Raw genomic sequence first — 24,744 nt, 5'->3', positions numbered from 1 at the left:
GTAATAGACAAGTGGCCAAAAATAGGAAAAAAAAAAGAATGATTCTTCTTCACTAGTTTTAATGTATTAGGTGCTCAGAGTAACTTTAATAAAATAGATACCCATAACAGCTTATACAAAAAAAATAGTCAAGACGAAGCAATATGAAAACGCCAATACATGTCAAAAAGAAGAAGAACAGCTGATTAACGATTAACGTCAAAGTCAAAAACATGTCAAAAAAGTCAAAGTCAAAAATTTAAACAAAATGGAAATGGATTCTGAAAGTACTGCTACTTCTATAGATGAAAATACGGAAAACTTTTGTGATAATCCTACGAGAGATACTATAGCCGAAGGGCTTATGGGCCTGATAAAACCCACTGTAGATCAGTTGGACGAACGTGTCAGAGCTACGAGGTAATTTACATTTTTTGTAAATTTTTGAAAATTATTTATAGATGTTTGTTAAAGGCTTTCTCAATTAGAACTGAAACAGTGTATCGAATCTTTGAGCGAAGAACTAAAGAAAATATCGGAAGCGCAAAAACATTCCATCGACCTAGAAATCTATCTTAAGAAATTGATTAATGCTAAACAAAGAGTTACAGTTTTGTCAAATATTTTACAGGTGAGCGAAATAATTTAATGTCTGTAATTTCCTAATTTAAAAACCTTGTAGACTGCACAGGAGAGGCTAAACAAGGTACATATGTCCATTGATAAAGAAATAGTGAAGAGAAAGATACTTGTAAACAATACTGTAGAGGATCCTGAAAGTGTGCAACAATAAGTTTTTCTATTGTCTGTGAAGGGAATTGTAAACATGACATCACTGCAAACCCCTTTATACAATTTAAGTGAATTTCCACTCGTTTATGAGCCTGCTGAAGACACACACCTGTTTCTAGATGCTTTAGAAAAAGATATGGACAATCTTCTTCAGATTAAGCCTGTAACGATATGTGAAATAGGATGTGGTAGTGGTATTCTCATTACAGCACTGGCTTCAATTTTTAAAAACACCTGTTGTTATTTTTGCACTGATATCAATCCACAAGCATGTCTAGCTACTAAAAACACTGCTTTACTCAATAAAGCTGACATAGAGTGTGTACAAATGGACTTAACTTCATGCCTGAAAGCTCAGTGGAGATTTGATGTTATAATTTTTAATCCACCATATGTAGTAACTGAAGAAAATGAAATTAAGGGTAATGGTTTAAATCGTGCCTTTGCTGGTGGAAAAAAAGGCAGAATAATAACAGATAAATTTTTAAAAAGCTTAGTAAATATTCTGAGTGATAATGGAGTGTGTTATGTGTTGTTCTTGAAAGATAACATCTTAGTTGAAGTTGAGAAAATAATGCAACAAAATGGGTTCTGCAGTACAGTTATAATGGAAAGAAAAATACCAGGAGAACATTTATATATTTGTAAATTTAATAAGAAACATTAAAATAGTTTATAAAATATAATGTATATTATTCTATAACAATTTGAACTGTGTCTGGTTAAAAGACTGGGTATTTTGACACAGACAGAAATATCTGTGATGAATAATTAAAGTGTTCTCAGAAAAGTTCGATTTCAAATAAATGTTTCTTCTGAAGATGATATTAAGTTTGGTTAGGTGAATTTGTTTACAAATAGAAGAGCACTGAGATGCTGGTTTCTATTTAGACACCACCCCAGTAGCATTTACAAAAAATACCTATTATATTTCCTAGAACTGTATCAGTCAAAAAATCCAGCACTTTTCCCAACAATAAACCGACCATAAAGACACTGAAAAAAAGCATCAAATTACCTTGGAATGATTGATGGCATCCACTCTACAAAATGTAATCAATCATCATTGAATGATTGACATACATTTGTATGGTAACTCAACGCTTTTTTTTTGATCATATGTTATAGACATTTATAATAATTTTATTTGTCACCAGTATCAAGCTTTGTTCTTAAAAAAAATGAACTTTGTTACTTTCACTGCACTATGCCAATTAGTGGGGTTTTTAAACTCTTCTAATATATCATTGTCAGCTTCCACTTTAAACGACTCAGTCTTAGCATCTTTCCATCTACCTAATTGTTCAACCTCAAAACTGTGACCAGGAAATTTCAAGTCTAAATAAGATTTTATCTCAAAATCCGTGGTCCCTATAAGAATAGACTGGTTTAATACACACAAAGTTTAGAAAACAATTTGAAATAGTACCTGATTTCATGTTTCCTAAATACATCCATGTTTTCCCTGGCCTATTCAGATCTGCACAATTCTGCTTTTCTTTTTTCTTTTCTACGTCCCCACTGTTTTTCTGATTTTGTGGTTTCTTCTTGTTAACTTTTGCTTTCTTATCGGGGTCTTGAGGCACATTAGAAGGTTTTTGAGGCTTTTCCTTTTTAACATTAAGATTAGTTGAAGTAACTTGTATAGTTTGGGCTGGGCTTATTATCTCAGTCTGAACAACAGTCTTCACTTGTTTTACTGTTTTTATAACTTTTGTGCCTTCAGTATGAGTTTTTTCTTTTGTTTGTGCAGTCTGTGGTGGGTTTGTTTTATTTTTCTTTGCTGGTCCATTTTTATTACTGTTTTGCTGCGGGTTATTGCTAATTTTTAGGTTTGCCGTTTTCTTTGTTACCTGTGCAACAGGATTATTCTGGTTTTCCTTAGAAGTTGAAGCCTTTTGTGGATTTGGTTTAGGCGTGTTTGGTTTTGCGTTTGCTTTTCCAGTACTTTTGGAAGTATTCTGTTTATTGCTCCCTTTTGCATTTGCAGGTGGAGTACTCTTGGAAGCCTGGTTACTAGAAGAACTACCTTGAGTACCTTGATCTTGCAAAGCTTCTTGTAAATATTCCTTTACGGCATCTTTAATCATAGATTGCAACATTTTCCTGAAATAGATTGGGCTCCTTTCAAAACTACTTGAAAAAAAAATGAAAAAACTTGCAGTCACAGCTTGCAGTTTTGCACTAATTATATCAATCCACAAACATGATACAAAGAATACAAGGTATGATATTGCGCAGGTTGGTTACTACGTCACAGGTGATAAACGGCACCATTGGTCGGCAAGCTCCGCGCGCCAATTTCAAATTGTCAAACAGATGACACAATAAACGCAAAAATAATTTTTCAAATGTCAAGCTCGATAATTTGACATAACTTTTGGGGTTATGTCCTGATTCTTCCCTATTTTAGGTCTTTTTTTATTAGTGGCAATTGAACAATATGGATATTTTTCTGTATGGCGTATGACGTCACAGGTGGTATGCGCAAACTTAACGAAATTGGAGCAGCTATCGATCATACCTTGTTTTCTTTGTACCATGATCCACAAATATCAATCACTCCACAGAATCACTCACAATGTTCCCTGTTCCCATAGATGAATTTATCTTATCATTTTATCATTTATCATAGGAATTTATTTTGTGGACTTTGGCAAGACTTTGGTGGTCTTGGTAATTCCCCGTTCCCAACTTCCCACTTCAGTGTTGCCAATCGTTTAGCGCTTTATGGCTTTATCCCACTTCGACGTGTTCAAAATTCCGCTACATCACACCAGCTGAGTTTACTATGGTCGCGTTCATCAGGACTATGGGCAGCGACCACTAATTTTCTGCTGAACGCGCCGATTAGTTGTGAGCGCTCTGGGCTCAGTCGCCATTTTTTCCATCAGCACATACGCCAAATGTCACAAAATGCTGTGGAAAACGAAAACAAACCATTTTGTTTATTGTTCTCAGTTGACTAATCCCCTCGATTTGTGCCAAAAATGGGTGAAAACAATTTAACATGCATTACTTATGATTTTGATAATCAAATTTATGAGGTGTCGGGGAATGGAACAAGGGGTGCAACTTTGTTCAGGTTTCAAAGCGATAGCAAAGTAATTTGTAGCTTGATGCACTATGTTCAGTAGCAACATCGATTTGTAGCGATATTCTGATTTCTAGCTTTGTGGCGAGACGACAGTCTAGACACGTGTGCAAGAGTGTGATAGTGATACCATATTTCGCAGCATTTGAGCGACACTAGTTTTGCAATGAACATAGTATCGATCTGGTTTCGACATCGCTTCTAAACGATCGGTTGCTAACTTGAACAAAGTCGCACCCAAGGAAAGAGAGTTACTCGTCTAAGGCATAGGTCTAAGGGATGCTAAAAAGCGCGTTCAGCAGGACAACCAATCGATGGCACATCGCCCTCTGATCAACTTGTCCTGATGAACGCGACCTACCAAACCAAACCAAATCAAACCGATATACAGAAAAAGAAACTACCCATCAAATATTGGGCTTAAATTCCGCTATAACGCCTATACAAGGGTTAAAAATTCGTTACTGTAGCGGATTTTTAAAGGAATTATTTTCTTTAAAAATTCTTTTCTTTCATTCAGAGATATGGAGAAATTTTCTCTATATCTCTGCCTCAATCTCCTTTTTTTCTTCTATTTCGATTTTACTGGCCTAAACTGCTAAGGTTTATTCGCCTCTGCATACAATACGGAGAACAACAAGCTAATTTTCTATTCAGCTTCTAATATAACTCTTATATTCTCTCGTCTTGTCAATAAATTAAAGTTGAGTGGAAGTCTTAATGGCCGGAAGAGATCGGATGAATTCTGAGTTAGATACTCGCTAAGTCGGTGGGCCATTATATGGCTGAGAACCGGGGTTCGCATATTACGTAAACAAAGCCTCGTTCAGATTTGGCCTAGCAGCAAAAAGGAGACGTTAACTCAAATTGGGGTATGGAAGTTATGGGACTCAGACAGATTCGCTTGTAGGAAAACTCCGATTGACTTCTTCAAAGCTCCCAACTCCCAACAAAATGTTGAATATCTCTACCAACACACCAGGATAATCAGATAATACAAGCAGAGTGTTCTTCTCTGATACAAGTAGCTTAGGCCGTAAAATACTACTATACATTTAAGAAGAGAATCATTGCTAAGTTCATATTACAAAAGAAAAACAAAAGATTTGACAGTTAACATCCAAATATTGCTGTCGCTGTCATTCCAGTTTATTTTTGGAGTGTGAGAACATCTTATCTAATAAGTGGTTTTCGGTTTATAATTTCCATTACCTCGCATATTTTTTGTTTAAGTAGATTTTACAAAGTGTAAAATGTGCAACTCGTTATTATGCATTTTGCTCAACCCCGCAGATTATTATAACAGTGCTAAACCTTTTCAAAAACAGTGTAATTTGAGAACTATGTATCGTCAGTGATATCTTATCTGTTAAGTGTTATCAGTACCTGCAAAGCAAAACAAATAGGTTTAAAATACGTCTCATGGCAGCAGCATCACTGAAACGCAGTCGATCAAGGCGCCGTATAGCAGCGGTAACATTTTTATCCAATATATCTTTAGACGGGAGCTACAAGGACACCAAATTAGCGCGCTTGCCAAGAAACGGAGCTATAAACAAGAATATATATAACCCTTATAATGACTACATTATTGAAGAATCCGATGGAAACGATGAATGCTTCAGTGAAACAGAGAATGTATCGGTGGACAACAAAGAAAACAAGAGGAAAATAGCTAAAACCGCTAATGATGACAATTCTGCAAACTCAGATTCGGATAGTTTTATTACACCACTAAAAGTACATTTAGATGAGAATGTTCTGAGAGTTAAAAGTGAGGAGGTATCTAAAGAGAGGTAGGTTACTAAAATATACCAGGTCTAATAACTTATTCCATACATATTTATAATTTAGGTAATATATATAAAATATTCTAGACAAAATAGAGCTAGAAAAACTTGATTTTAGGTTTCTGGTTTGTAATTTTCACTGTAATCTTTTTTATATAATTTGTATGCAACAGCTGCCCAAATTTTAAGAATTTCAATCAAACATATTTTCAAACTAAAGCTTTATATTGTTTAATATTATATTTTTTAGTACAGTAGATTTGCCATAAAATTCCCATTCCAAAAAAACATAGTCACATTTTATATTGAGTGGTTTTTGAAATTGACTGTTGTTTAGATTAAATTTTTTGCACATTTAAAGATGAGAAATATAAGCTTTATTCATAATTTAGGTTGTCTAGCAGTAGTGACTCGGATCGTAAGCTGATTTCTAAACTAAAAAAGAAGGCCCCATATCAACCTTCCATTAGCAATGAGCTAGAAAAACAAACCTACGCTAGTAGCGTAGAGAGTTTAGAGCCCATAAAGCTGCGTAACACTCCTTCACCGGCACTGCTACAAGAACCGCGACAGAAGGTTCAGATAGTCAAACCTCGAGACGGTATGAAGTTTGGAGATGAAAGAATTTTTATGGTAACAGCCAAACACATACCATTTCTGGTTTGTTCATTTATACCTTATACAAAAACAAGGTAAATATTATACCTAGTTTAATATAATTTATCAGTTTTTGTTTGACAAAATCTATATCATAATTGCACAGTCTTGTTTATTATAATTATTAGGATATTGTTAATAATGTAAATATATAATTATCTCTTAGCCTTACGTAAATGTTATTTACAATAATTATTATCAAGATAAAACAGCATTAATTGTATAATATTTAGTAGTTTACAGAAAAGCATATAAATTGTTATTAATAATAGATTTATTTACAATGTCATTTATCATGTTAGTAAAACTAATTGTTGTTGATTTAGTTTTATTGAAAATATACATATTTTTAATAGGTCAGGTCAAAAACGCGAAGAAAAGCGTAAAAGGACAACCTCTGGAACTAGACCACTGTCTTCGGTTGGAGATGCACTGGATCCATTTGATTATCTTGGTATAGAAAGAGCATCTGATGGCCAGGTTTATAATTTTTATTTTTAACCTACTAAAAGCTAATAAATAATTGACTAATTAATTTGTTAACTATGAAAATTTAATTTTCAATTAATAAAAAATTCCCACCATGTATAAATAAAAATTCTCTTGTATTTACAATATTTCTTTTATGAATTTTATGATCAAAAATTAAAAAAAACGGCGTCGGAATTGCCTTGGAAATGAAAATCTATTCTTGTACATTTTATTATGTAAAATTATACGAGCCCTAACAACTAAATGTTCGGACAAACAAAAGTTTATTGATAACCTTTATTTTCATAAACTGAATTATTAAATTTAAGAACGATATTAAAAATATATTAAAATGTAACATTTTTAATAAGTATTTAAATATATAGTTTAGTTTCTATAAACCTCAAAATAAACTGTAGGCGAATAAATAAACAAAAACATTGCATAATAAAGTGACAACTAAATGTTCGGACACTTTAATAAATAACTGTTTTAATATGGCATTACATCGGAATGAGCTTTTACAACCACTGCAAGCCTGTCTGGCATTATTTTCTATTAAGGATTGACATACGCCAGGGTAAAAATTTTGCTATAATTCACTTAATATCATCGTCAAATGGGCAACGGTTCGTCGGAGATCGTCACACAATTTTTGTTACGTTTTATGCAATGATGTCTCGATAACATTAAGGTCAAGATTGTGCCAAGGTTATGAGAGGACCTTGATGTTATTGTCTCTAAACCATTTTTTAGTAGTTTAGTAGTCCCTAAACCATTTCTTAGTAGTTTGGCATGCACCGCCATCCTGTTAAAATATAAAATTCATGTCCTGGTAAAGGTCTCTCGCACTTGGCACAAGAGTGTTTTTCAAAATTTCTTGATATTTTAACGCGTTAATTGTGCCTTCTACCACCTCATACCTTGCTAGACCCATTGTGGACATACACTCTAAAAGCATAATGCTGTTAGGAAATTCCACGGTCCTTTTGAGGCAATCTTTCATGAGACTCATGCATGCGTGCAATGTAATCCTTTCACTTGCAGTTTGCAATTGGAATTATTAGCGTCTGATTGGAACTTCTGATTTCACGAACTACAAAAATGACGTTAAGGTGCAATATTTAGTTATCTCCCAATCCAATGCTGATAATTCCAATCGCAAATTGTAATTACGGATTGTATGCTATTGATGTGCACGGATTACATGTGCATATGAGCCAACTTAAAATCGATATAATAAATATAATCGAACACCGCTAGAGTGTTTTTTGATAAAGATTGCTTCAAAAGGACAGTGAAATCTCCTAAAGGCATTATAATTTGAGGGTGTATGTCCACAATGGGTCCAGGAAAGTGTGAAGTGGTAGAAGGCACAATTAATGCGTCAAAATATCAAGAAATTTAAAAAACTAATATTGTGCCAAGTGCTAGGGACCTTTATCAGGACATGCATTTTATACCTTAACAGGATGGCGGTGCATGCCATATGGCTAAAACTACTAAAAAATGGTTTAGGGGCAATAACATCAAGGTCCTCTCATGGCCTTCGCACAGTCCGGACCTTAATCTTATCGAGACATCGTGGCATAAAACGAAACAAAAATTGCATGAGGATCTTCAACGAACCGTTGCCCATTTGACGATGATATTAAGTGAATTATGGCAAAATTTTTACCCTGGCGTATGTCAATCATTAATAAAAAAACAATGCCAGAACGGCTTGCCATGGTTGTAAAAGCGCATACCTATAAAACGCCATAATAAAACAGTAATTAATTAAAATGTCTGAACATTTAGTTGTCACTTTATTATGCAATATTTTTGTTTATTTATTCACCTACAGTTTATTTTAATGTTTATAGAGACTAAACTATTTAAATACTCATTAGAAATGTTACATTTTAATATATTTTTAATGTAGTTCTTAAATTTAATAATTCAGTTTATGAAAATAAAGGTTTTCAATAAATTTTTGTTTGTCCGAACGTTTAGTTGTTAGGGCTCGTATAAGAAGCATTATCTATCGCGTAATTTTCTAGCCAATTTGACGCCGTTTTTATCATACGGTAGTGGTCCTTATCCTAAAGTATTTCAAACGAGTGAGGGAAGATTTTGACTACAAAAAATTGTGTGTGCACTATTTGCGCATATTTGAAGTGAAACTTCTTCTTACTTTCTTCTGTCTGTCTGAGGACTCCATTCGGGTACTTCTATCCACTTGCCGAGTTTGGTTCCAATCGACTTAAAATTAAGAAAAATCCTGATGATTTCGTCCATTTAGAGGCATCAGTTCGAAACGTCGAGGGCGTCATCCTGTGGCCCGTTCAATATCAAATTCTTAGTCGCAATCTAAAGGCAGGCGGCCACTGCGAGCGAAACTAAACTAAGCCAAGAAAATAAAAAGAAACGGTAACTAAACGAAAATAAGTTTCATCGGCCACTGGGAACGATTTTTCCTTAGTAGTCAGCTAAGTTAGCTGCGTTTTCGTATTGTATCTCTGCTATCATAGAATTTTAATAGATAATTTAATTACAAATCTTATCTTCGCTTGGCTTAGTTTAGTTTCGCTCGCAGTGGCCGCCCGCCTTAATGCAGATGTAAACGAAACGACGTATCCAACTTTGCAGGGTGGGACCGTGTGCACTCTCGCTCAGTCTACTCCTTGCCTACCCACTAAATTTGATGGCTATCGGACATCAACTTTTGACATTTTTTACGTCAAAACTAACTGTCACAGTGACACGCGTCGTACATGGTCTAGTTGGCCTTGGTCCAGTCTACCGACATACCAAATTTCATTTAAATCGGACTATTTTTGATTTTATTCATTGATGATGGGGATTCGTATTGGCTGAAACTCTACATTCCGAGCTTCAGCCCCTTAGCTCACATAGAGCCCGATTTACGACGCTCTAAAGACCCATTAAATCTAACGATTTTTTCGCCATTGATGATAGGGTGTCATAGTACACGAAACGTCCTCAAAATATCATGAAAAAATGGGGCGGTACAGACTTTAATTTACCTTTGTAATTGGGTGCTCATGCTTAAAGAAATAAATGTCCATTTGTTGCTAAATTCCTGACCTCACTGTATGTCTTTAAACTAATATTATTAAAGTCGCGCAAATTGTGTTGTACATTATACCGTATGATCGAAAAAAAAAGGGAACATGAATGTCAGCGATCCCGTTTTTTTTTTCGATCATATTGTATAAACTAAATTGTTAATATTAATAATTTAACTTTAGGAAGTTTCTTATGGATTTTTATTGACACCAACTCACAGAGAAGGACCTACAAAGAGAAATAACACCATAGATGATCCAACTGATCAATCACATTTATCAAGAAAACAAAGACATGTGGTCGCTAGGTATGTCATGTATCTGAATTAATATATTTATTACCAACAATGACTAAAGAATACAAGGACAAGTAACACCTGCGACCAAATTGTTACCATACTAACAAACACGGCCGTGGTACGTATTTTTCTTAACATAGCCGCTTGAAAAGATATTTATATTTTTGATAAATGTTTTGACTACGCCTATGGTGTATGCGGTGGTTCATACTAATTAATTACGAAAAAAACGTATTAAAATGTTAACAAAAGGTACAAAACTAGTATGACGTATAGCACATATCAAGTACATATAATATCAGAAAAATAATTATCAAATTCATTAAAAAAACGCTAAAAAGGTGGAGTTTATTTACCTATGAAACGTAACGCCTGGCTCTTTCTTATCGCTGCGGCTTTTACACTTGAAAGGGGCTGAACAAGTAATTACCATTGTAATAAAACTTATACAAAGTTCACTACACACAAACTATTAAAAATCGCTAAAATTGTCGCTGATGACTCATTTCATCATCACAAATTCTGCTGCAGTCCGTATATGGGCGTTACATGTCCATTCTTTAGTCATTGATTTCCATACATACATATATCATATTGCTTTATATATGGAAATATACCGATCGGGTCATCTTAAAAGCGTGGTCTGGATTTTAACGTGTAAGACAGTGATGTAAACAGCTTAATAAAAAATCATATGTATTAAAAAGAGATAAAAGTTAGCTTGATACATTTCATCTATGCGATATTTACTGTCCTCCATTCACGCAGTTGTGCAGCTCTGAACTGTTCAAGAACGCCATACTCTCACTCCATTCAATTGAGTCATAAAGTTCGGAACTGTTCCGCGCCATATGGAGGCACCATGCTATCGCGCACAGCTCCTTTCAAAACCGTTCTCGAGTAGCCCAGGGCGTAAAACTCTGGAACTTGAACTTTGCGAATGGAGGACAGCAATTGCCGGATTTTGCATCAAAATTTCAAACTGCAGAAGTAGGCGTTTATAAAAAATGTTACATCTAGGGTTGGAACTTTATTTTTCATAGTTAGTTTATCATTTTACTACACCTCTAATAAATTATATTTAGCTTAGATATATTATCCTCATTTCTGTGTAGTATATATGTTACGGTAAATATCCGAAATGCGGTAAAACCTAGGATAAACGCGCTAAACCTAGGATTTACCAATGAATAACACCCTCCAAATAACCACGCTAACCAACTCGAAATGCGGTAAAATCTTTTCGGACATATACAGTGACATATATAAAAGTTTTTAAAATAGTTACTTTTTTTTCTAATTTATTGTTGCGGACCCGTGTGGACTCGACCTAACCTAACTATATGTCCCGCCCTCAGATGACCTTAACATCGCATATTAAAGAATAGACACCGTAATGATTCATTCGGACGTTCGAGAAAAATCGAGTTCCACTGGAATTGAGTAGTGCATACGAGATACGAGAACAATCGAAACCTTCTCTGTGCATCTAACGATCTATGGACTATTCTAGAAATCTTTAGCTGTGGGTATAAAAGCCGGCGGCTGGGGCCTAAAGAGGGCAGATATAAATAAGACGAGTACAGTTGACGTGGGAAGTTCAAAATTCTTTCTAGATAAATAGTTGTAAATCGTTTGTAAATAATTCTTTAAGTCTTTTATCGTTATTGTTTTTGTTAATTAGTGTTAAATAAATTGTGTTTAAATAAATTGTGACTTCCTATCCACACGGAACCGACGAAAAACGTAACATTATTTTAGGCAAATATAGTAATATAGTAAAACCGGGTTGATAAGAGAAATGTCTTGGGTCGGCGTTTACCTACATGTCTAGTAGTGAATCGCTATGGCGATCTTGTAAGTCGAAGAGAGATAAATGCGAAGTTTATTACCTATCCACACATATCCCTATTCCCTGCCTACACACGTAAAATCCGGCAACACTGTATGCTGCTCTTTATTTTGTCTCTCTATCTGTCAACCGGTCATCTCTGTCGCATGCATTAAAATACAGACCACAGAGATAAAGTGTCCAGGACCGTATGTAATAAGATATACACACAAACCATTAAACGAGCACAGAAAATTAGAGAATTAGATTTATTAAACGTGTACCTGTGAAAATTGTCAAATCTATTTTTACTTTACAGGACAAAGGTAATAACTTGGCAGCCAGATCATAAATGGTAAATAAACATTATTGGTTTTTGGAAAAATTGGTATTGTTTAGATAATTGAAAATATACTAATTGTGATAGTCATGTAGTACTAATATAGATAACAAACAACACTGGATATTATAATCTAAAGGATGTTTATATTACATTGTCCAAACTGTCAGGTGTTGGTGATATATTGTATATTTTTAATAAGTTAATTAAAAAACAGAGAAAAAAATGGTAATAAATTCCATAGTGAGATATACAGTGTTTTAGCTGTTGCATAACTTTGATGATTATTAGATTGGCATATAGTGTATTTCATAAGATGTAGTTGTAAATATTAATATTTGTAAAGAACATTTTAGTAATATTTTTACTAATACCGGGTGCGCCTCAAAAGTGACTCACCCCTATAACTTTTTTATTTTTTCAGATAAAAAACGAGATTTGGTATGTTAGTATATGACATAAATTAGGATTGATTGACGTCCTAATTTATGTCATATACTAACGTACCAAATCTCTTTTTTGTTTATGTGAAAAAATAAAAAAGTTATAGAGGTGTGCCACTTTTGGAACCCACCCGACATACATAAGTATAATAATATACACGGTGGTCCGAATTGTATCCGGAAAACTTTGGTACCATATTCTGCAGATAAAAGTAAGTAAAAAAGTTCCTATCTTTATCTCGTGAAATGAAGTTTCTTTTTTTATTTTGAAGTTCGGATCTTTTACAAGATGTTTAAATAAGAAAAATTCGATAGGATTGTTTCTTTTTTCCCATTCAAAATTTTTTAAAAAACCCATCCATTTACTTTTAGTGCATAGTAATTTTCAGCAATCGTGTAACTTTTTTATTTAAAAAGATTTTCACATATTGTCTGTGAAGAAAATACATATAGTAGAAATATTAAGAAAAATTTTCTAAAAAACAATTATTTCTAATGGATTTCGAGATATCGATTTTTGAATTCAGTTTCATTTGAGTTCTAATAGCGCGACCACTATCGAACACCGACTCAATTCCGCTTATTTTTACCAAAAGTGCAAGTGTTTCTAACTTGCACTTAAAAATTTACAATTAACGATTCGTTAATAGATAAATAAATAATGTGTAGTGAAAATTAATATTCTTACTTTATCCACAACGAAGTTACAGGGTGGTGAAAAGTGCCGCTAATACCTTCGAGAAAAGGTTGGTACAGTTGTGCTCGATTTGGCCCCAGATAAAGTATCACGATACGTAATTAAATCCTGAAGTTGAACGCATAATGTACAGGGTGGGTCAAATTCGACGCTTTTAAATGGAAACACCCTTTTCTATAGGAGATAGACAAAAACTAATATCGGTGTCTGGAGCTCAATTTTTGTCAAAAACATGATGGTGAGAACCGCATATCAATATCTGTTACCGTTTCGGAGTTACGGGGTGTTTTTCAAAAATATGCGTTTTTAACAAATCGCTGTAACTTTTTTGTTATGGAAAATGTTGTATTTTTATGAAAACATTTCCAAAGCACCTTTTTACGTAGAATTTAATGGTTTAAGTATAATTTTTTTAAAATTAATAATTTAAGAATTATCAACAGAAAATTTTATTTTTTATATGGGACACCCTGTATATTTTTAATTTATTAAAAAAAATTTAAAATTACCTTTCCAAAAATATAACACACTTGATATTTTGCTCGATTCCTCTTCGAGATATAGAGTATATAAATATTTGCCCGCTTTAAATAAGTAGGCTTTGAACGGCACCGGCTGTAATGCAAAAAAATTCTAGCTGTGAGCATCAATTAAAACGAAAATAATATTTGCTATGAGAGATGCAGAATTTTATAACATTTTAAAATATATTTAACCCACATCAACACATTTAAACTATATCTTATAACAATAAAAATAAATAGCAAACCAAGACATGAGATTTTGCTACAGGTGTTCGACATATGGACAGTCTTCTGTTATGGAAGACGCGGTAGTTTTTGAAAATTTCTCGCAGAATTCATAAACTCAGTGGGGGTGAAAGATACCCTCTTATAACTGCTAAGTATTTTTAATTCTTGTCTAGATTATACGGAAGAATAAGGAACCTTTATTCTTCCGCAAATATATCCATAGGATTAGATCCATGGGCACTAAGTCAGGCGGAGATCTTGGTATCCAATTATTCTTGAAATTGGCTGCAGAAATTTGCTGATAACTTCAACGTTCAGAGGCTGTGCGTCGTTTTGCTGGAAAAATATGTTTTCGAGTTCCATTAAGGGAATATCATCAATAAGGGGTCCAAAGCCTACTAGTTAAAAGTGGCGAACTTTTAAAAATTCTGTATTTCGAAGGCGATTATAACAAAATATCAAGTGTGCTATATTTTTGGAAAGGTAATTTTAAATTCTTTACAGTTAATTAAAAATATAGAGGATGTCCCAAATAAAAAATCATTTTTTCTGTTGATAACTCTTAAATTATTAATTTTAAAAAAATTATACTTAAACCATTAAATTCTACGTAAAACTCCGAAACGGTAACAGATATTGATGTGCGGTTTTCACCATCATGTTTTTGATGAAAATTGAGCTCCAGACACCGATATTAGTTTTCGTCTATCTCCTATAGAAAAAGATCCATTTAAAAGCGTCGAATTTGACCCACCCTGTACACCCTTCCCTAGACTTGGTCCAGTACACTTTGACCGTGTCAACCAGGCTTTACTGAACTTCATAATTTTGATTGGTTTACTCAAATACGTTTAAATAAAATATACGGAGGGTACCGCTTAAATTCCTGTCCCGATGTTGAAGGATGGCTATAGAATTTCAATGTATTTCCTATATAAGTCTATCCTTGTGTGGTAGATCCACCTTCTAAACAAGCTCCTCAATCCAACAAACTTGATCTTCTGTCCTTCAATTCTGGGACATAAATTCTCTCATTGCTCTTATGGGGAGGCAGCCGTATATTTTAAATTAAACGTATTTGGGTTTACTACACGTAACATACTTTCAAGTGAAAAGTTCCTTTATTTATCTCTAGATTAGATTACCTACCAAAAATATTAATTGTCAAAGTTATGTACAAAATAGCAGAACAGTAAAGAACAGATATAGGTATATTAGACATGCTTGATCATAAGTGCACACTGGTATGAGTCGTTATTAATTTAGGTTTTGGTCTTGACGTGGTTTGAAAACTTTCTTTTTATATTATATTTTAATTAAAAGAATTAATTTCCATTCTAGGTGCTTCTCCTATGACCAAGGAGCCCAAAAAGCTTCTGCCCATGTTCTTTCTCAATCGCCGCCCGATATGAAAGAGGAAACTTTGAGCGGCGGTGCTCTTGCGTACCACCCGCACCTTTTAGACGATCCGGAATTGATAGCTGGAAAACATCGAACGTTGCTCACCTTTGCTTCGTACATGACATCGGTCATTGACTATGTGAAACCGTCGGATTTGAAGAAGGAAATAAATGACAAGTTTAAGGCGAAATTTCCTCACATTCAACTCACACTAAGTAAATTAAGAAGGTATGTGAAAGAAATTTGGATAACTATTAGTAGACATCGATTTAATGTATTTTATATTAATAGTATACCGGGTGTTTTTCAATAGTGGCTCACCTCTATAACTTTTCTATTTTTTCAGATAAGAAAACGAAATTCGGTATGTTAGTATATGACATAAATTGGGATTGATGACTTATTCAATTAGTTTCTGTCACTTCCTGTATCACCGAAAATGACTACAGTTTTTTTATTTTTAAATGTTACCCTCGGTATTTTGATTTTTACCTTTTGTATTTTAATTTATTTGATAGAAAATGACATTCTGAATAGAATGACATATCATATATCAACTTTTGACATTTTCAATTAAAAAAAATAGATTTTAAATTTCAATTTAGAGTGCCATAGCTGTGTTAAAACTAGTGATGAAACGGATAGTTGTTTGGTCGGATACCCAATACCGGATATTCGGTAAGTTGAGAGGCCGGATGGCCGAATATCCGGCCATCGCGATTGTTTCAGTAAAATCGCAGATGAAAATAATAGACAATGTTACTATCAAGAGAAAAACCCAATTGCAAGCGTGATCGACTACTACTTGAAAACTGTTCGAATTGATCACAGCCGGGACCCTTACAGTTGGTGGTCAGATAACGCAAACCACTAGACCCAATTTGACGAAATATGCGAAAATAGACCTTTCAGCTCCTTGCAGCAGTTTTTAATAAGAGCTTGTTTTCGGAAGCTAGTTTGGTTTACGAAAACAAGCGAAATCGCCTATTACCGACAAACGCTGAAAATTTAACTTTTATTCACCATAATTTGCCACTTATTAATTTTGACTATTAATTTTCTAAAATTCCCTTTGAATAAAAGAAAAAGAACAAGATAGTAAATTTTAAGAATCTGTGTATTTTTGTTTTTTTTTCATTTATTACTAATTATATTATTTATGTCACTATATGAAGTTTTCATTTTTGTATTTTTCATTAAAGTGAATAATAAATATTTGTAGTTTTTTTTGAATTTTTTGTTATTTTCAGTTTTAAATCAAAGCAGTTTAAACTGTAAGTACATTATTTCTTGTTATTTATGTTACTTTTTGAATATCCGGTATCCGGCCGGATATTGAGTTACTATTCGGTATCCGGCCGGATAGTAAATTTAGGCCGGATACCGGATAGTTGCCGGATATCCGTTTCATCTCTAGTTAAAACCATTAATTTTTAACCAAGTAGCTTTGAAAAAATAGATTTCATCATCTAATGTTTTTAGTGATTTTCCTCGCCAGTTAAAAGATGCCCAAATCGTATTTTTAATCATAACTGATATTTTTAACCCAATCAAACGAAGGTGGCTTATATTTGGAAAAAGCATTTTTTACAAATAATTTGGTACCACATACTTGGTATTTTGAGTCCAACTGTCGTTGCATTTACGGCCGTGGTACTGTAGATTGAAATTTAAAATATTATTTTTTTAACTGAAAATGTCAAAAGTTGACACATCATACGTCATTCTATTCAGGATGCCATTTTCTATCAAATAAAGTAAAAAAATTCCGAGGATACCGTTTAAAAATCAAAAGTTGTACTAATTTCCGGTGAAACAGGAAGTGATCGAAAATAATTGAATGCGTCAATCAATCCTGATTTATGTACCTGTTTTTACCCAATTTAGAGCAAAAAATAATTATTTTTATTACATAATTTGTACTATGTAACTTTTATGCTATTCTTATTTTATTATTTTGCCATTTTTTGCCTACCCTGCGTTGATTTGCACTTCACGCCACTGAAATAACAATGACATTATTGAGAATTCCAGAAAAAGACTATTGTTACGGATTCCTTGGGTCTTTACGAATTTATTTTCCATATAGTTGGACACATAATTTATAGGCTTGATGCATTTCAGTTGATTTCAACAAATTCCGACCGCAGCGCTTCGACGGCAGAAATCAGAAATTATCAGTACATATTTCACGCCGCCGTCATGTTGATCGCATTAAAATAATATTGAAATCGTGGTTTAGTCATAATATTTAAGTATTTTAGTTTTTTTGCTAGTGTAGCTGTTGAAAAACTAGGCGTCGCACAGTGATGCAGAAGTTCCCAATAGTGGCAGAAAATCAAAATATCAAAAGTATTTTTTTTAATTATAATTTCACTTGTATAGTTCCTAATAGTCCATATTTTCAGAATCGTGAACATTTTTGAATAAAAACGGGCCTATTATTAATCCCTGATAAGAAATGTTCGAGCTTATAGGATTATTAGCTGAAGCTAAAATAATTTGATTAAATTTTGATTAAATAAAATTAGTGCGTTTAACGTTGGTGATAAATTAGCTAAAAACTGAAGGTACTCTGAGAAAGTACAATGCTTTCAAATGTTTTTCCTCATGGTAATTCTAGTTTTAACTTTCCTGGTACCATAAAAAAAATCAATAAAAGACCTTGATGTAATTAAGAACTGCTTAATCTAAAATCACATTTTATGTAAGCTAATACAAAATGCTCCAAATTGCTCCAAAAAAATATTAAGTAGGTTACAATTATTAGCCTTTTTTCTTCATAACTACAAAGTTTCATGACCAACATTAGCCCACAAATACCCTTTAGGTTGCCTAACTCTCCTGAAAACCATGATTTAGTTTTCCAAAATAAATTATGTATGATAGTATATTACTGGGTGTTTCTTAGATGCTGTAAAATATTGTTGTTGGTTAGTTTTAATTAATTTTAGTAAGAAAACTGTAATATATTTTCTCTTATTCAATTTAATTTTCGATATACAAAGTATTCAAATTTAAAAATAATTTTTAATGTGTAATTTTAACTAGCTTTTCCCTATTAAGCCTAAGTTTTTATTCGTTTTGTGCTTATATGACATTATATTTAATATATACTTAATATTTAATATTATATTTTATATCACCAAGACTTGTTCTGTCAAGTAAAACAGAACAGCATCCTGAGGCTCCAAAACTTATTATAGATTAAATTATTCGATTTTTTTATCCATTTGCTAAATCCATCTTAAATATATTATCCATCTTATCTAGAAGCTTTAGGATAATTTTTAGTTTCTTTTTCTTGTGTATTAAATTCTTGTATCTAAGTTCTAATTATAATCTAAGGATAATATTTTTACCACAGGTAATTACAGATATTTCTAAATTATAGAACATTTAAAAATATAACTAAAATTAAATGGTTGTAAGTGAACAACTGCTTACATCTAATGCGAAAAGAGCGCTCAATCTTTTAGATGTTTTGGTGTTACTTTCGTTAATAGCTGAAACAAAATATATTAGGTTACTGATTATTTGTTGTTAAATTGAGGAACTACATGGGAATATTTTAGTGTAAATGTAGTAAACCTTATTAACATTCAATGCGTTCAAACACCCGTCTTGTAGATGTCGCCGCTTATACCCATTTTATTAAATAAATCTGGTATGCGGATAAAAAATATCTTCGATTTAAGTAAATTTATTTCTACATTTATTCTTAACTTTTGCAAATAACGGCGGCAGCCTGTGGTTTAAAATTTCACCATACATCTTATTAGTTATTATATTTTGTATGAATTAACTTGGTGCTAGGTAAGATTTATCCATAATATTTAAGATCAGCAAATCATTTATATAATTTTCTAGCCATTATAGCAAAGAGTTACAAAAGAGAGAGAGAAATACACGAGGAACTTAAACTATCGCCTTTTACTTCATCAAACCGACCCTCAAAATTTCCCCCTGTTACATCTTGGCGCCCAACTAGAGGCTGGTGAAGTATTATATAGACAATAGAAGAACTACTGACTACGTGTATTTATCTGAGATGAATAACGGTGCCACCCCAAGGACTCACAACTACGACCTTCGTGGTGAGACCCAGAGTCGACTTTTGGATCTACGAGGTCGACAATCTCTTTCTGATCACATAACAACATCGCTCACAACGCCTCAGGGGCCGGTACCAACTACGACAGCCACGACGGTACCGAACACAAGTCCAACGATACAAGGTAGGATCTTTCCAAATTCTGTATTATCTGGATCGTTTATAAGAGGCAATAATAACGAAGGGGATCAGTGAGGCAACTTTATGTTTGTACCGCCACCGGCAGTTCATATGCCAGCGGCAAATTTCATGCCACCGCCATTTTGTAATCCGACTACTTGTTCCATGCAGCAAGAAGATTTAAAAACGATAATTTCTAGTGTTATTAATGAAGTACATAAGTCAAATATAAATAATAATAATATTAATTCTAATCAGGGCCATTTTCAAAATATTTGTACTTTTAAACCGAACGCTGACGTTCCTATTTTTGATGATAAAGGGGATATACACCCTGTAGATTTTTTAAATCAAATAGAAACCATGTATAAGTCACAAAATGTTTCTGTAGATCAGTTTTTAGTAGATAGTATAACTAATTTATTCTTTAGAGGAAACGCAAAAATATGGATGAACGCTTTCTTATCAACTTTCACTAATTTTCAAGATTTTAAAAATCAATTCTTAGCTCAATATTGGAGTCAATCTCAGCAACTTAAGATTAGACTTAAATTAGATTCGCATATTTACCCTATAAATGGCAGCGCTACATTTACAGAATATTTTAACTCCTATGTAGTTTTGGCTAAACATTTAGAACCTGCCTATCCGCCCCCGCACTTAATTCAAATTATTGCGCGACATTTTCCACCAAGTATTTCTTGTACGTTAATCGGCGGAGTTACATTTCAAGATGCCCTTCAGCGTCTTAGACAGGCCGAATATTATTTTAGTGCTAGTACGACAGATTCTTTTTCACATTCAACAAGACCGGAAAAAAAATATTTTCATAAACAAAATAATTCTAGACATGGATCACAATCACAACAGATGTCGGGACAAAATCAGACAAAAAACTTATCTAGTATGCAAACTGTGGATAATGTTGAATGTGAGGAAAATTCGGAAAACTAGATTGCTTTCCACAGACGAGCCCGGCTGTGGAAAACGTTTTAAAAGGGGCTTTTAGTTTTAATAATAACGTTAGAGATGAATTACTTAAAGATGAGTGTAGCTTTAAGCACGAAATTGTTAATTATAGATCGCCGATTATCGAAACGCAATTGTATGGTTATTCTTTTCCCGCTTTAATTGACACTGGAAGTGAAATCTCCGCAGTCTCTGAAGACGTTTGGAACTCTTTTTCTGATAAAATTAAAAGTGACATTCCATCTTTTTCGTGTTCTGGTATAAGAGTTATAGGGGCGTTTAAATAAAATCAAAGAAAAATACAATTACAAACTTTAATTTGTTTTTCGTGTGAAAATAATATTTTTTACCAGGAATTTTTTGTCATACCCGATCTTGTTTATTCAATTATTTTAGGAATTGATTTTTTACGAAAATACAAAGTACGTATCGATTTAAATATAAATATAAATAAAATATTTTGTTCGGTAGGCGATGAAGAAATTGCTTTATCAGAAAAAATTTATTCTCACGAATATAATGGTAGAGAATCGTTAAATTTGCGCAGTTTATCAAAATACGAGAGTTTTGTTACAGCAAATGCAGTTGTGCAGTCAACTGATATACAGAATGTCACAAAAAATACAAATTTAAGTTTTAATGAGAAACATATGTTTAAAGAATTGATTAGCGAATATGAATCGATTTTTTCAAATATACCGGGTCGTGTAAAAAATTATAATCATCAAATTAAACTTCATAATACCGATCCATTTTTTATTAAATCATATCCGATACCCGTAGTTTATCGAGAAGCCGTCAATAAAACTGTCACGGAAATGGAAAATCTGGGTATAATTGAACGTGCTGCAACTCCATACATATCACCCGCCATAAATTGTGTGAGCTATATAGTTATAGCATATATATTGATACTATTTATTAAATTTATAAATTATGTGAACCTCGTGTGTTCTTCGATCTCTCAGTTCACAGGGAGGCAGATGAAACAAAATATATTAGGTTACTGATTATTTGTTGTTAAATTGCGGAACTACATGGGAATATTTTAGTGTAAATGTAGTAAACCTTATTAACATTCAATGCGTTCAAACACCCGTCTTGTAGATGTCGCCGCTTATACCCATTTTATTAAATAAATCTGGTATGCGGATAAAAAATATCTTCGATTTAAGTAAATTTATTTCTACATTTATTCTTAACTTTTGCAAATAACGGCGGCAGCCTGTGGTTTAAAATTTCACCATACATCTTATTAGTTATTATATTTTATATGAATTAACTTGGTGCTAGGTAAGATTTATCCATAATATTTAAGATCAGCAAATCATTTATATAATTTTCTAGCCATTATAGCAAAGAGTTACAAAAGAGAGAGAGAAATACACGAGGAACTTAAACTATCGCCTTTTACTTCATCAAACCGACCCTCAAAATTTCCCCCTGTTACATAGCTAACTACATAAAATATACAGATGTATTTAGTTTATTTTTTTTCTTTTTTTTTTCTCGTGGATATGAATGTCAATATCTTGAATTTAAGTAATACTTATTGGTAACTAGTTCCGGAAAAAGGATTAATTATATTAAAAACGAAATGCTAATTCTATTGTAAGGGGCTGAAAATAAAACCCTGTATATTTATTTATGTGTTTACACAAACTTTTTTTTGATTTTTTAAACTTTACAAAGAATAGAGTATTAAATTAATATGCTATTAAAGACAAAATAATATAATTAAATTTTTTACAACCCATCTTTTATTTTTTACAACCAATTTAAGTACACTCTGTATACATAATTCAATTTTCTGAATTCAAAACATCACTTATACACTTAGAAAACCACATTTAACAAAAATAATTATAAAAAAATGTAGTAGTAAGTTGAGAAATTATTTTTTGCCACTTTTCGCGTTTTCGGCATCACTGTGCGTCGTGTGGTATTGTGACAATTTCAAATATTAATAAAATTGCCAAAAAAATGTTAACGCGCATAGGAGAGCTTAATTAGGGCGTTGTTGGGAGCAATAACATTCAATAACTCAACTTTCCCCGATATTGAACTCTTCGAAAACAACACATTATAGCTTCATAGTTTCTCACACCGATTTGATCTAAAGCAAAAATGGATTCAAGCAGTTCGACGAAACAACGTGCTTGTTACATAATCAAAAAATTAAATAGACATATACTATGAGAGGATAAAATATAATTTGCAATTTTAATGGTATACTCTTTTTTTTAATCAACTAGTGCTTAATTTTTTTATGAATATCTCCTAAAATTATAATTATGTACCTTAAAAAAATTTCGTTATAGCCGAAATAGCCCAAGATATGTCCCCACTAGCAAAACCGGTGCGTAAAAGTATGCTCGCTACCGTAGTTGAACTCATCTAAGAAGTTTTATTAGCTTCAATAATAAATTATAGTTTAAGTTAGAGCCTCTGAAGATATCAAAATATTTACTTTTTAATTTTTTTTTTTAATTTTCACCAATTATTGTTCCGAGCACTTTTAGAATAATTATATTAGTTTTTTTTATTTAATGCTTCTGAACGATTTGTTAAAAAATTAAACTAAACAGTATTAACTAACTAAACTAAACCAAACCAAGAATTACATAGGTACTATTAACATAGGAAGGAACTTTCGTAACAGTATCAAATAATAATTAACTTTATTTTTTTCAGCATCAAGCGCGAAATGAAGAAAATTGCCAAGCACGATTGTTCCATCGACCTGCTAACAGTGGCGCAGGCGTACGTTTACTTCGAAAAGCTCATTCTACGAGGACTAATCAACAAACCCAACCGAAAATTGTGCGCCGGAGCTAGTCTTATATTATCGGCCAAGTTGAACGACATCAAAGGGGACACGCTCCGTTTACTCATAGAGAAAACGGAGACGACGTTCAGAGTTGGACGGAAGGAGTTGATAGCGTGCGAGTTCGCGGTACTGGTGGCCTTGGAGTTTGGACTACACGTACCCACATACGAGGTGTATCCCCACTATCAGCGTTTACTATACGATTCATGACCTATGCCTCAGTCTGCCAATGTATCTTGCTTGAATTTTCCGATTCCTTTTAGCAAAAAAATAATATTTTGAAATTTATATTTTTTACACAGTACCCAAGTTACTTACTACACGATGGCCCACTGTTCGGAAAAAGCTCATCATCAGTTATTTTACACTAAATTTTTGAATATTTAAATGGCATGCTAACATTACTCTATAATCGATTATCTATAAAATTACCAGAAATTCATGATCTATACCAAGTACCATTTTCGAAATATGGCAGAATTATTTATTTGTTATAGTAGTTATAGTTTTATTTTCTCAAATCTTACTACATGCTAACATGTTACATTGCTGTATACCGTGCTGGCAACTGTCACTTTTGGGTCGGTATTTACATGTGTGGAAGTAAATCACATAGGGATCTTATTAAGTTGGAGTGAGAGAAATGCGACGGTGTGCTGTTGCGGCGTTACCGGTACGCCTTTCCCTATCAAGTAAAGTAAAATAACAATCGTAAACCGCTAATTTTTAAAAGACTTTTTTTTCGAAAAGATAACTAGATAAAGTCATTAGATATGTTTCTGAGCATCTGAAATGGAATTATAACGATATCGTCAGGGTATCCATTTTTTTATAACGAGAAAACGTCCGTAATCGCAATAATTTAAAAACTCAACTTTAACAACACAAACACATATATGTAACACGCTACAACTTAAGAACCACTTTAGATATTAAAACGTTTTTTTTTATTTTGAAGATCGGATCTTTTACAATATGTTTAAATAATAAAAATTCGATAAGGTTGTTTTTTTCCATTCAAAAATTTTAAACAACCCATCCATTTACTTTTGGTGCATAACAATTTTCAGCAATCGTGTAACTTTTTTATTTAT

At 32.9% G+C, this 24,744-nt stretch overlaps 3 protein-coding genes across 5 annotated transcripts; 2 read left to right on the top strand and 1 right to left on the bottom strand.

Annotated features, from left to right (window-relative positions):
* Positions 1-205: 205 nt before the first annotated feature.
* Positions 206-1,452, top strand: LOC115877555 (SNAPIN protein homolog). Of its 2 annotated transcripts, none has more exons than XM_030893796.1 (3): positions 206-399; positions 454-610; positions 662-1,120. In XM_030893796.1, exons 1-3 carry the CDS (start codon positions 248-250, stop codon positions 770-772), a joined length of 420 nt encoding a protein of 139 aa, XP_030749656.1. In that variant the 5' UTR covers positions 206-247; the 3' UTR covers positions 773-1,120. The 2 variants fall into 2 exon arrangements, with proteins under 2 accessions (XP_030749656.1, XP_030749654.1); XM_030893794.1 differs by having other exon boundaries at positions 227-399; positions 662-1,452.
* LOC115877554 (sporozoite surface protein 2-like) lies at positions 1,441-2,983 on the bottom strand. The gene is made up of 2 exons (XM_030893793.1): positions 2,201-2,983; positions 1,441-2,142 (listed from the first exon to the last, which is right to left on the bottom strand). Exons 1-2 carry the CDS (start codon positions 2,871-2,873, stop codon positions 1,931-1,933), a joined length of 885 nt encoding a protein of 294 aa, XP_030749653.1. The 5' UTR covers positions 2,874-2,983; the 3' UTR covers positions 1,441-1,930.
* A 2,000-nt stretch (positions 2,984-4,983) lies between these two features.
* Positions 4,984-23,985, top strand: LOC115877553 (CDK5 and ABL1 enzyme substrate 1). Of its 2 annotated transcripts, XM_030893791.1 has the most exons (7): positions 4,984-5,661; positions 6,048-6,347; positions 6,669-6,792; positions 10,038-10,162; positions 12,304-12,339; positions 15,558-15,845; positions 23,515-23,985. In XM_030893791.1, the coding sequence occupies exons 1-7, from the start codon at positions 5,288-5,290 to the stop codon at positions 23,858-23,860; spliced, it is 1,593 nt and encodes a 530-aa protein (XP_030749651.1). In that variant the 5' UTR covers positions 4,984-5,287; the 3' UTR covers positions 23,861-23,985. The 2 variants fall into 2 exon arrangements, with proteins under 2 accessions (XP_030749651.1, XP_030749652.1); XM_030893792.1 differs by lacking the exon at positions 12,304-12,339.
* The last annotated feature ends 759 nt before the right edge of the window (positions 23,986-24,744 follow it).

The sequence above is a fragment of the Sitophilus oryzae genome, unplaced genomic scaffold (assembly GCF_002938485.1).
Source record: "Sitophilus oryzae breed Bouriz unplaced genomic scaffold, Soryzae_2.0 scaffold_1494_pilon_pilon, whole genome shotgun sequence".
Taxonomy (NCBI): Eukaryota; Metazoa; Arthropoda; class Insecta; order Coleoptera; family Curculionidae; genus Sitophilus; species Sitophilus oryzae.
Note: the sequence above shows the minus strand (reverse complement) of the source record. Positions and strands in the feature narration are given on the sequence as shown.

Bases quoted from the DNA above. Each gene is read 5' to 3' on its own strand.
- LOC115877555 (XM_030893794.1), top strand. From the start codon at position 806: ATGACATCACTGCAAACCCCTTTATACAATTTAAGTGAATTTCCACTC.
- LOC115877554 (XM_030893793.1), bottom strand. From the start codon at position 2,873: ATGTTGCAATCTATGATTAAAGATGCCGTAAAGGAATATTTACAAGAA. The intron at 2,143-2,200 runs GTACTATTTCAA...CTATTCTTATAG, and splicing joins TTTAGGAAACATGAAATCAG to GGACCACGGATTTTGAGATA.
- LOC115877553 (XM_030893791.1), top strand. From the start codon at position 5,288: ATGGCAGCAGCATCACTGAAACGCAGTCGATCAAGGCGCCGTATAGCA. The intron at 6,348-6,668 runs GTAAATATTATA...TATTTTTAATAG, and splicing joins ATACCTTATACAAAAACAAG to GTCAGGTCAAAAACGCGAAG. The intron at 10,163-12,303 runs GTATGTCATGTA...TTTACTTTACAG, and splicing joins CAAAGACATGTGGTCGCTAG to GACAAAGGTAATAACTTGGC.